Here is a 12,793-nt window from a genome sequence, read left to right as displayed (position 1 = left end):
AAGATAGAAATTGCAGGGATAAAATTGAACACAACTGTCGATGTGCAAGTATTAAAAAAAAAAACATTTTTATAAAATATCGACCGTTGATAATTTTTTTTTTTAATTTTGAGCTTTAATAATTCACCGATGCGCATCGTTGAGAATCAATAATAAAATTCTTAATTTTTCCACACGGCGTACGCGTACCCGTGCATCGAAACTGTTATAATATATTTTTCAATTACTATACGTGTATTCGCGCGTGGAATACACGTTCCGTGGCTACGGACGATTCCGTTGACGGCCATGAGCTGCAAAAACAAACTCCTTTCGCCTTTATCTCGGCTCTTTCGACACTTGAAACAACAATCGAGTGGAAAATTATATCGTCGCAAATAAATATTGAAACGAACTACATAGAGATCGCCGCGAACCCCGTGGTGACGTCGCGAAATCGGTATCCGAAAATCGATAAATCGAACGAACCAGTCGCCCCAATATTTGCACGTTCTTGGCGGGAACGATGATCGTCGTCACGGTGAGCTGCCATCGACCGCGCGAAAACGGCTTTATCTCTGCAGCTATTTCGTAAATACTCGCCCAACGCAATGTACGCGTGTACGTACAGTGAATCGAAAAAGTATTCGTACGCCATACGTACAAAAGAAAATTTTCTTAACCCACAAGTTAGAATTTCGATTTCGACGAAACTTTGTGCGTGTGTAAAGCATACCGGATCCCGTAAGACAATTTTTTAATGAAAAATCTTCCCGAGAGGATAAAATCAAAATTTGAAAATTCAAACTTTCGTAATTTTTTTCATAAAATTTTCTTCGATCACTTTTTGCACCGTTGAACGACAGACCGCTGAAAACTGAACATTTCTTGTAGGAAAATTTTTCTTCTATCTCGCACGCTTACGAAGTTACGAAGGAAATAAGATTCGTTGTAAACCAGCCTTTACATTGGCACTTGGTTTTCGATTTTTCGAGTACAACTTCTCAACGGTGCGAGATAGAGCAAAACTTTTTCGACGAAAAATGTTCAGCGTTCGATGGTCTATCGTTCTGTTGCAAAAAAGTCCCGAGAAAAGTTGCGTTAAATTAAAAAAAAAACATTAAACAATTCGAGACTTGATTTCACCTTTTCGAAGCAATTTTCTACAGAGAAAAATATATTTCTTTGTATATACTATAGTGTTCCACGCGCACACTTTTTATTAACATTCATTTTTACAGTTAAGAATTTCCTTGTAACGTAGAAATACTTTTCAGAGCCATTGTACGTGTATCGAGCGTCACGAGTGATCGCCGAATTATCGGTTGTTAATCGCAGTTGAGCATCCGTACCAGCGAACACTCGAAACTAACGAAATACTCGTGCAGAGGAAACTTTTCGAACGTCTTTCGGGATCGATTCGTGCCGCGATAAGCAAATTCTTCGTACAAGTTCCCTTCCAGACGCAATAGCTACGATATCGGCTCGTGTACATTCTTTCTGGCTCGCAGTTGGTCCGTTTATCGTAAACCGTAATTATCGAACGTTACCGATCTCTCGTGTTTGACGAGTGGAGATCTAGTATCGCGACGAGCGGACGAGTCCGACGATAATGTAATTAGCGGGATCGCTATCTGTTTTCGAATACCGGGGTCGGCTACGAAATCTTGATGGATTTACGATATGTCACGTCCGCGCGGAGAAGCACGATGGTGGTGTTTGCCGATTTCGGGGCTCCGATCGATACCAGAATCGCGACCAAGTTAATGGGGATGTTGATCTAGAATTAATTTTTTTTTTTTTTTGGAAATGAATTTTTTTTTACCGGTCAATTGTACCGTGAATAAATTTTTTACTTCTCACTTTGACTCAACCAAGATATTGAAAATAAATCTTTTTTGTAAAAGGTAAATTGTACCGTGAACTGAATTTTTTTCTTTTTTTTAAGACGTCGTAAATTGTACCATGAATCGAATTTTTTTTTTTTTAAGACGTCGAAAATAAATTTTTTTTTACCGGTCAATAGTACCATAAATCAATTTTTTTTCTTTATGACATTGCAAATAAATTTTTTTACTGGTTAATTGTACCATAAATCAATTTTTTTTCTTTATGACATTGAAAATAAATTTTTTTACCGGTTAATTGTACCATGAATCAATTTTCTTTTGAAATGTTGTAAATAAACTTTTTTTTCCGGGTAAATTGTACTGTGAACCAATTCTTTTTTCTAAGCTATTGAAAATAAATTTTTCAACACAAAATTCTTTAAAAAATCCATTTTCTAACTTTATTTTCCAACCTTGGATCCATACCAATTAAAAAAAAATTGATTTTTTCAGCAAAAATCGATATCCCTATCGAACAATTTCTAACGTACCTGAACAATATTTACCGACTCCTCGAATACTTGAATTTCACGTATTTGAAACAGAAAAAGAGATCATAGTAAAATCTCTATCGGTTTAAATTTATTTATCATGTTCATCCACCGATCCGCTGTAAGCGAGTTCGAGCTTTCGAATTAACGAGGCTTTCGAACGATATCGAAATCTCGAGTAATTCGGGGGTTCCCCGTTAGTGCGGGGAAATTATTGAACCACTTAATGACAGATAACATCTCGAAACACTACTTAATTTTAAACGATCGATGGACGATTTTCTTAAGTAATGTTTCTTTACGGAACCGATCTTCCGCCATTTTGTTTCGAAGAACTCGAGAACTCGAAGATAAAGAGTAATCAACGCGCCATTTTGTTACGTGGGTAATTGCCGTTTGATGTTATGAGTTTTTCTATAATATGATCGGTAATTCAAGTGTTTTGCTTAGTTCAAGTTTAATTGGATTGTAAAGGAACGTGTTATCGTAACGGAACTGTAGCCGATAATAATATTAAACGACTTAGTAAAATTAAATTAAGTCATAAGATCATGGATCTATCGCATGGATCTGAATATAATAATTATCGGTCCGCCTACGACAAAAAAAAAAAAAAAAAGCAATCGTGCTGAAAATCTCGAGCAATTCACCGACTACCGAAAACACAGATGAGCGATAACAAGACGTTGAGTGTAATTTACGACACCCACGGTATGTAGACACAGGCGCAACAATTTCTCGAAATTCGTCGATTTTCTCGGTATTTTCTAAATTAATGAGCCCTGTGAACGTTCACCAGAGCCACGAGTGATTTACAATAGGTGTACGCTCACTTCTGAATACACAGAGGTGCAATGTATCAACGTGGCGGGAAACCGTACTAATACGTCGAATAATTTACAATGTACGTCTCTAGAAAAGAAACACGGATTACCGAGATTTGTCGACCAACAATTGTATAAAAATATGAGAAACTTGAAAACGACTACCAGGTTCGTGAAGAGTTTAGAATTAATATCGAAAGGTTTGATCTTAAATGGACCCCTTCGTGAATTAAACAAAATAGTAACTTAAGAATTTGTTCTATATTTTCGAGCATTGTAACGAAAAAACAATAATTACTTTGAAAAAAAGGCTAAAGGAAATTATTGTACATTTATTTGTCAATTAATGCATTGGATATCATAAACCAAACAGAGAAGTATTATTCTTTGGTGAACCTACTTTAAAATTTATTGGCTTCGATTCAACGTAATCTATCATTCGGGTACTATCTACATCTTTCTTATTTCTGTTTCCGGTCAGTGTTTCAAAATCTACCGTGAATAGAGTGAAGTAGGCCAATCGAATAGACCTCGAAACGGGAATCGATTCCGGGAAATTTTCCACGCACCGGAGCCTCGAAATGGAAATAGACCTCGATAATAGGAATCGAGAGATCCTCGAGATAAGGGTAGAACGACTCGACGAAAGAATCGCGTTTGTGGAGTCGAACGAACCGCCATTGACCAGGCTCTGATATATCCTTCTCAACGCGATACGCACGGCGGAAGGTCCGCGCCAGATATGTTGGCCGATCAAGGTCGCTCCCCCCCACCACAAGCAAAACTACCGCTTTCCACGGTCCACGCGTCTCGCCGTACGTCCCCGTACTAGAAATACAAAAAGGAAACACGTATAGCGAGAGACCTGCGCGAAGAGGCCAAAAATAAAATACCCAAACGATACAGAGGAACGTATCCCTCGATACTCCGGAGCAGCCGAAATATATGGCGCATTAATACGTTTTTCATGAATAATACAACCGCGAGGAGAAAGTTGCAGTTTCTGAATTTAATTAGCCGATATTTCCATGTATATACCTCGTTTTGTCCAACTTTCCGATACACAATTTAATGTTACGCAATCGATTCGTATTTATCCCACGTGGGAATATTATTACATTTATCCTTACGTTACGTAAAGTATACCAGCCGCGTGAAAATCCCCGGAACTCGTAATGTAATTTCAAATACAATAATTGTACGCGCGCGAACTCGGAACAATTCGCGATGAATCGGTGCATCGATAATTTCGATCTCTGCCGCGTGTTTCGACCAGCGCGATTAATCGACGCGATGCCCCCCCCCCCCCCCCCCCGCGTTACTCGAACAACGATCTCGAAAATATTTACGATATTCGCCGTGTTTCTCGTGCGATCCACCACATAGGGACTGCTCGACGGAACCGCGAGACGAACGGTGAGACCCTTATTGAATTCCTGCGCGCGCCTCGTCGCTCTCGTGGAATTTATTAGGGCGGACTTCTTCGCGTCTCGGCGACGTTACCATTCACTCGGTGTCCGCGGACGTGAATGGGACGCGCGAGATACAGTATAAATACACGATCGTCCCGCGGCAAGAGAGCGGCTCCCGCACACGAGGCGAGGGAAGAGACTTCTCGATCCACGTGCCTAGGGAGGGGGGAGGCCAAAGTTCGAGAGAACTTATCTGCCGATTCGCCGTGCATTTATTTACCAACATTCACGGTCCCGAGACGGCGAATCGTTCGACCGAGCAGAGTTTCAGAAATAACCGTAAACAGGCCAATAAACCCCCGGGCCGTCCCTGTTGCGGGCCACTCGACGACCTCCACCCCCTCTTTACCCCCCCTGGCTCTTTTGTTCGCAGCGGCAGTGAGTTTCACCCAGGTCAGGGGAAAGTGAAAGAACGGCGCAAACTCTGTTTGTCCGTGTCGGCTCGTAACGACCGCTTTATCGAATGTTTTTCGCTCTCAGAAAAGGAGGAGTGGTCGAAGAATCAGCGAGCCGTTCCGTAATGACTCCCGAGGCTAACCGCGGCGCGGAGGCTCGTAAATTCGGACGTGTCCCTACCTCGTGTTTCGTCGGGGACAGATAAACATGGTGGGGGAAACGATCGAGCGGTACAACAATCTCTGTCTCGGAACCTCGGTTTTTTTTACAGCTGCACGACGCAGAGTGCAAACGGTCGAGCGGTACAACAATCTCTGTCTCGGAACCTCGGTTCTTTTTCTTCTTTTTTTTTTTCCTTTTTTTTCTCTTTTTAGAGCCGCAACCACGCAAAGTGGAATTACGCTTTCGTATATCTTTCTTTTTTTTAGACGAATTTTTTTCAACGAAGGTATTAGTAGAACAATCTCTATCTTGGAACCTTGATTTTTTTTTTAAATTGCAGGGTGCAGTTACGCTTTCGTTTTTTGTTTTTTTTTTCTTTTTGGGGCGAATTCTCGTCGAAATTATTCGTACAATAATTTCTTGGAATTTCGTTTCTTTTTTTTTTTTGTTTTTGGGGCGAATTCTCATCGAAATTATTCGTGCAATAATTTCTTGGAATTTCGGTTTCTTTTTTTACAGATGCAGAGTGCAGTCACGCTTTCGTGAATTTGTATAGATAATTTCTTCTCGTTGAAGGTATTAGTACACTAATATTTATCTTGGAATTATAATTTTGTATTCTAGCTGCAACGAGGTACAATTTTACTTTTGTATATTTTTCTTAATGAATTTTTCCAGATTAAGAGAAGTATACCAAGTTTTGCAATATGTTTGGAATTTTCTAACGCAAGAAACATTTTTCGAATCATTTTACCGCGTTCTCTCGGTGGACGTATCTCTTGTTGGTAATTTCGCATACGAAACGATTGCAAAAATAATAATTGCGAGTCATAGCGACGAGCAATGTATTTAAAACGTTTTCGACCTTTGGTTTCAGGTCATCGTGAGTAATTTGGAGACGATAGTGCTGGAATTAAGATAATAATTAGAGCAATTGCACATTTAGAGTGACTAAAATTACCTCCCGCGTGTACGATACTATTAAAAATTCTCTGCGACCACTGTGACTTTCCATTATTATTTTTACTTGTCGATATATATACCCCCCCCCCCCCAAAAAAAAAAAAATACTTGTAAACCTTTAAATATCGTTACCCTCGTTGGTAATGTTATAAAATAACAAGTACCAAATTGACGAATATTACTTTTTGCACCATGGTTCGAACAAATATTGAGGGTATCCTTAACTATAGAAAACTATTGGTTTGTTCGGAAAGTCATTTTCGTTTTTTTGAAACACGATTTTTTTAGAGTGTATTAACATTTATCGTGTTCCAAAAAACGTGATTTTTTTAGAGTGTATAAAAATAAATCGTGTTCCAAAAAAAACGATTCTTTTTAGAGTGTTGTAACATTTATCGTGTTCCAAAAAACGTGATTTTTTTAGAGTGTATAAAAATAAATCGTGTTCCAAAAAAAACGATTCTTTTTAGAGTGTATGAACATTTATCGTGTTTCAAAAAAAAACGAAACGACTTTCCGAACAAACCAATAGTTTTCTACAGTCAAGAATGATTCTTTGGTAAAAATGAAACACGATTTTTTCAGAGTGTACAAACGTTCGTAAACTCTAAAAAAAGATCGTGTTTCGAAAAAAAAAACGAAACGACTTTCCGAACAAACCAATAGTTCTCCACGGTTAAGGATGTCCTCGTAATTCGTTCGACTTTCAATTTTTTTCCTTGTTAAACGAAACAGGAGGCACGTCCTAATTCCGTGACTCACTCTGTATAATTGTTCACGTCCCGTTTCCGCGATACCATTCTGATCGATTCGATCGACTCGATGTCTGAACGACTTGCTCTAATTGTACCGGGCAAGGACGCGCACGGCGATTATTGTTCGCGTTTTTCGTGCGAGCAGCGCGAAGAAAAATGCAACGAGTGACGAACGAACACGTGCGAATTTCCATGGAAAATCCAACGACCTCGGTGACGTCGCCGAATATACGCGAGACACGGGTCGATAAACCGCGAGGAAGACATCGGTGGACAGATGAACGCGGAAAGTTTCCGTAACGGCCAGAAATAGAAAACGACAAGGTCGGTGGAAGACTCGTTACGGATTCGAAATTAATATTCTAATCGGCCGTCGAGTTCCACACGCCGGTCGAGCCTCTCCGTATGGAAATTTCGGAAACGGTTATTTCCTCGACACGTCGTCGGAGAACAGAGGCAATGACATGGAACGAAACGTAATTGGAAAAAAAAAGAAAGAAAGAAAAGAAAAACGAAACGCTGAAACCACTTTTTCGCCAACACGGAACGTAAATACCACTGACGAACGCGGTGAAAAAAAATTAACAAAAACGAGAAACGAACGTGCATCGAACGAGAGTTTCACTTAATTTTTCCCCGATCGTGAAAAGAAACGTAGGATTGTTATATATTGCGTGGAATTGAATTCTATTCGAGGTTTGAATTATTATTTTTCAATGTGGTCGAATAACGAACGTGTCGCTAAAGAATCCGTGACAATTACGAGAATCAATCGTCATTATCGATATAAACCGATTTGATTGAAAATCTAATCGAATCTACCGATTACCGAATCACCGAGTACCGTGAAAGAGTTTCATCGAAATTCATTCGGTGATACGTGCATACCTGGGCGAGACAAAAATTTCGTTCGCGATAAAAATGCGATTAAAAGATTGCGGAACGCGTATTTCCTCGGGAAAGAAATTTGTTCGACGTTTGTCGCGATTGAAATATTTTCCTTCCTCGTGGATCGGGAAGTATATATATATATAAAAAAAAAAAAAAACTGTACACTCTGATCTGACGCAATTTAGAAACTATCGAGATCAGCGAATGGACTTTTCATACGATGGCTGTAGCGTCGAGTAACGCGATACTAAAACTATATCTCGATCCGAACGACGTAACGACCGTCGTTGTTTTTTTTTTTTTTTTTTTGAGATGTCACGATCACCGTATTTCGAGATGCCTCGGATGCGTTAAGAAATTTCCACCTGTTATTCTCTCTCCTGAAAAAATAAGTTTTCGATACTCACATCCCTCATTTCTATGTCAAGGCCATAGATTCGCCTAATCTGACATGCAAACGTACGCGATACATCGCGACGAGAAGCGTTATGAATCTGTGTGTTCTGCTTTTGTCCGCGTGGTCACCGGGAATGTAGGAAAATCGCGCACGTGTGCGCCCGACCACGTGTAAAGGGAAGCGGCGCGACGCGCGTGCGCGAACGTGAAGGCGGGAAGTGCGCGCGACCGTTCGTGGAATACAAAACATGCGAGGAGACGCGCGTATGCGTCTATCCGTACTCGATGCACACGCGTACGACAGGGGCGAGAAGACGATCGTGTGCGCGCGCGCGCGTGCTACGAGAAACGCCACCCGATGGGACAACGGTAAACGGTTAACTTCGATTGAGATTTTACCTTTTCTCGTGAAGCCACTGTCGCAGACTGCCGAAATTCCAGGAAGAGGGCGCGTATATACAAGGCCAGAGCGGAACGCGCGCGTGTTCGTGGCCGCGTGGCACGCGTGTACTAAGACGGGCCGCGCGATGTACTCGAGAGTCAGCGGCGCGATCAGCGTGTCCCGTCGGTCGTGCACGGCTTCCATCGGTCACCGATAACGGCCGAATGCCAGATTGGTCCGCCTCGAACGGAGAGAATCGTCCCGTTGGACACACGCTACGACTCGCAACCACCGGAGGAGGACCTCTCGTAACGAGGTGTGACGTAACGGGCGTAGAAAGCCGCGAGCGTGTGGAATCCGAAGGTGCTCGGAAGCGCCGATCCGCGACCTTTCCTCGTTGTTCGTTTTTGCGCGCGATCTTCGCCTCGCATCGATCGATTCGGGAGAGAGATTTTATGCACACGGGATCGTTCAACGTGACTCGTGTAACGATATTCCCTCGCGACGATTGTATCGATGTTCGCGAATCCGAGAACAGGCAAACGCCGATTGTGCACTGAACGAAAAAAAACGCGTCGGTCCACGATCACAGACGCAGCGAAGGTGTTCGTGAAAAAGGCGGTCCGTTGTGGGCTCCTGATGCGCAAGACAGATGCGCACGGTGTGTGCGTCCGTTAGTGGGTGGAATGAGATGTTTACGTCCAGTGCACCGCTTGGAAAGCCGGTGGATCGTGTCGAGAGTCGCCATCCAGGGTCACCGATGCGAAACGAGACGCGATTCACTGCGTCCGATCGAGAATGGGAAACCGATACACGCACTCTCTCCCCTCGCAATGGAATCGAATCGTCGCGCGCAAAAAATGCTAACGAGCGGCGTCGACACGCGCGGCGCAAGTTCCGTCGATCGTCGATAAGAACTCTGGAGGCGACTGTCCGATAACCCGTTTCAGCGGGAGATTGCGCGACCACCGAACCGCTCGACAACCCGTTTTCGACGGTCCCGGTCCGGTCACGAGACACGGTGATAGTGGACTTTGATGACGTAACGGTGGCATTAAAAGGATTAACGACAATATAAGCCAAATACACAGGTGGTGACTGATAACGGCTCATTAACATACTGAGAGAGTTACAGGCGTCCTTGTCCCTTCCATTTTCAGCAATAGCAATGTTAAGAATTTATCCGTTCGGACGTAGTTAATTGCGCCACTTCAATCTGCACTTGGCGAAAACTGTCAAGCACTGTGTGTGTATGTGTGTGTGTACGGGGCAAGCGTAGGCCCTGATATGAAAATTCAATTATTCAAATACCTTGTATAATTTCACGCTTAATTATTTCGAGATTCTGCTGCTTTACGCGCACAAAAGAATTCGTTCGATTTAAAGCGAACATCCGAGGTGTGGAAAATTATGTAAACGAGTTCGAATCGAGAAACGATGGATGACACTTTCGCGACACTGCAGGTGTTCATTTTTTGCACACGAATTTAAGCGGATTATCTTAGCGCAATAAATAAAATTAAGTCACCTCGATTCATTCGGATCTGTCTTCGGATTGAACGAAAATTCAACGGTCCACGAGTCGGATGATCAAACTGGTTCAAGTAAACCGCTCGGCCACATGCAAGTTTCAACTCTGCTATTCCCGCGTTAAAGGGCGGCGTGGCGCGTCCACGCTTGTATACACGTGCACGATACGTAACCTCGCATCTAGAAGCGCGAACTCGCGCTACACGTAGAAATGCGCACTAAATAACTCTCTTTTCGTATCGTTCACTTCGATTCCATCTAAGAATACGTCCAGTCCTTCTAGCGGCGGCATGGCGTGTTTCCTCCGAGTCAACGTTCGAAGCGAGTTAACTGGCGCGATAAGTTTCATGGTGAATTCTAATTACCCGTCAACAATAACCCCGCGCGATAAGTTTCGTTTGCAGGGATCTATTTGCTCTTCCAAACGGTGTTCTTTTTACCGATGATTGGTCATCCCACAATCGAGAATACATTTCTCCCGCACGATCTCCGTTACGATCACACCGAGAATATATCGACTTGTCACAGAAAAACAGTATATCTGTAACACCGTAAACCTCTCGCGCCGTCAGTAAGCCTCTACCGAACTACACTCACGTGTGTGTCATAATCGTCGACGAACTTCGGTTCACGCTCGCAGCTTGGTGTCGTCCGCTTCGCCTGAAGAAGAAATGAACCAACCGACCGAGGGGGCGAGTGCCATAAGGATGGAACGAAAGTTTCGGGCGCGGGAAAAAGAAAGAAGCCGAGATGGAGAAGACGCTGAAGGGGCGGGAGAGGGACGAAGAACACGCGGCGGCACCACTGCTAGAAAAACACGAGGGAGTCGCGGTAAATGTACGAGACGAGCCACTTGCAATTCTCGCGCGATAGAATGAAGGTGGCGTTCCTCCGAACCTCCGTCCGTTCGGTTTCCTGTGCTTCGCCCCTCCTGTTGCACGGTGGCGTTTGAACGAAAGTGTAAGTTTACTTTAAGGTAGGTCGTGCCAAGAATATACACCTATCGCGCGACGGAGTCTCGGTCCCGTTCGTCCGGAACCGAGGAAGGTGGGAAATGGAACGATCCCTCGGATCCGTGGTAAACGACCGCGAACACGTGTCCGCCCCGAAACCGAAGAAAACAACGATTTCTTAAAAAAAAAAGAGAGAAAAAACGAGAAAAGGTTATTCCTATGGTCTTTCTGTGTTCGCGACACTACGTTTCAGATTTTTTGGCGCGCTTGGCCTTTCACTCTTGTACCGTGACTATCCTTGATACCTTTTTAACGTTTCGCGTTGTATAGGGTGATACTTATTAAGCGATCGATGCGAACGATTAATGCGATAAACCGTAAGATATTCAACTGATCTGAGGAACTCTGCTTTCAACGCAGGAACGAAATAATGTCCCCCTGAACAAAATATTTTACACGACAATTCTTGAATAGGTTTTCAAATTTTGAAGATAATCGTATTGATCAGTTGATAAGAATCACTCTGTAAATAATGACGAATATTTATCAATCGTATCGATGGATTTTTAATCGCACTAAATATTAAGCGAAAATACTGATTTGGTTGCGTATCGATAGTAACGCGTCATTTGAGTTTTTATCCGCATAATTTTCAAGGTTATAATAATACTCTAAATGCAATCAACAACTCTCATATGTAGGACATGGATCAAACGTGTGGGATATGTATTAAAGTTTAAAATATGGTCACGAACGGTGTGCGATGAATGATTGTGAGTAGTAATTATCGGTAATTAGCCAACGTGGCAATAATCGAAACTGGTTGACGTATTACAATATTTTATTGCTAATCGTTTACTGCGCACTCGTGATTTACATGCGGCGAAAAAATTGCCAATATATAGAAAACGCCTGTGAACAAAACGATCGAAAAAGCGTAGAGGGCGCACGTGATTGGATACTCTGTGAAATACGTGCGCCTCGTAGTGGGAACGTGGGGAGTTACATACGTAAATAAATAAACAAGTCAACGCAAAGTTTCAGTAATAAAAATTCATAATTCCTCTTCAATTTCAATAAACGTCACTTAATACATTTGTCCTTCTTTGTACCATAGCATATATATACCTCACTTTTTTTTTTCATTTAACATATGCACAGGATTAAGAGTCCGTGCGCACGTGTGTTAAAACGCTCATACGCATGCATGCCTCTATTATGCACACATGTGACAAACACACGTTTCGTGTATTTCTCCTGCTAAAGTCCCGCCTGTTCCAACATACATACATATGAAAAAACATGCGTATGCGAAATGCCACATGAACACGCGCGTCGATAATATTTTATATACTCTATATAGTGTAACTGCAGGACTCGTCGCGACACGCGTGCACACGTCCACACTTCCGACTGAGTAGCATGTATACATTTTATATTTGATTCAAACCACAAGAAACTCGGTCTCCTGCCCAACGTTCATAAGAATAAAAATAAGTGTCGTAATAGTTGTACTAAGTAATATAGTGTAATAATAATAGTAGTGGTAATAGTGATAGCGGTAGTAGCGATGATAATAGCACTGTTGGTATTTTTATCGACAGCAACGGTTCTTTATTCTTTTTTCTTTCGAGTTGTAAGATTGCATATCGATAATTGATCACTGTAACCGTTACCAGTAACCATCGTATATACAATGTACACACAAGT

The 12,793-nt window shown here is 42.2% G+C and overlaps 2 protein-coding genes across 7 annotated transcripts in view; both read right to left on the bottom strand.

The window, feature by feature from the left end:
- Positions 1–10,888, bottom strand: part of LOC143146315 (monocarboxylate transporter 12) — a 59,318-nt gene extending 48,430 nt beyond the window's left edge. For 4 of the 6 annotated variants that reach the window (XR_012991895.1, XR_012991892.1, XR_012991894.1 and 1 more), the window contains exon 1: positions 8,618–8,731. The gene's annotated coding sequence lies outside the window, so the exon portion shown is untranslated. Of the gene's footprint in view, positions 1–8,617; positions 8,994–10,128 lie in introns of those variants that run through there. The other 2 variants (XM_076310480.1, XM_076310484.1) reach the window with 2 other exon arrangements.
- LOC143145215 (uncharacterized) lies at positions 3,659–4,632 on the bottom strand. The gene is made up of 2 exons (XM_076308386.1): positions 4,533–4,632; positions 3,659–4,011 (listed from the first exon to the last, which is right to left on the bottom strand). Exons 1-2 carry the CDS (start codon positions 4,565–4,567, stop codon positions 3,669–3,671), a joined length of 378 nt encoding a protein of 125 aa, XP_076164501.1. The 5' UTR covers positions 4,568–4,632; the 3' UTR covers positions 3,659–3,668.
- Positions 10,889–12,793: the final 1,905 nt, after the last annotated feature.

This window comes from Ptiloglossa arizonensis, chromosome 4, assembly GCF_051014685.1.
Source record: "Ptiloglossa arizonensis isolate GNS036 chromosome 4, iyPtiAriz1_principal, whole genome shotgun sequence".
Lineage (NCBI taxonomy): Eukaryota > Metazoa > Arthropoda > Insecta > Hymenoptera > Colletidae > Ptiloglossa > Ptiloglossa arizonensis.
Note: the sequence above shows the minus strand (reverse complement) of the source record. Positions and strands in the feature narration are given on the sequence as shown.

Coding starts and splice junctions, on each gene's coding strand:
- LOC143145215 (XM_076308386.1), bottom strand. CDS start 4,567: ATGTGGTGGATCGCACGAGAAACACGGCGAATATC. Junction 4,012..4,532: donor CGAGAAACACGGCGAATATC/GTAAATATTTTC, acceptor TTGTATTTCTAG/TACGGGGACGTACGGCGAGA.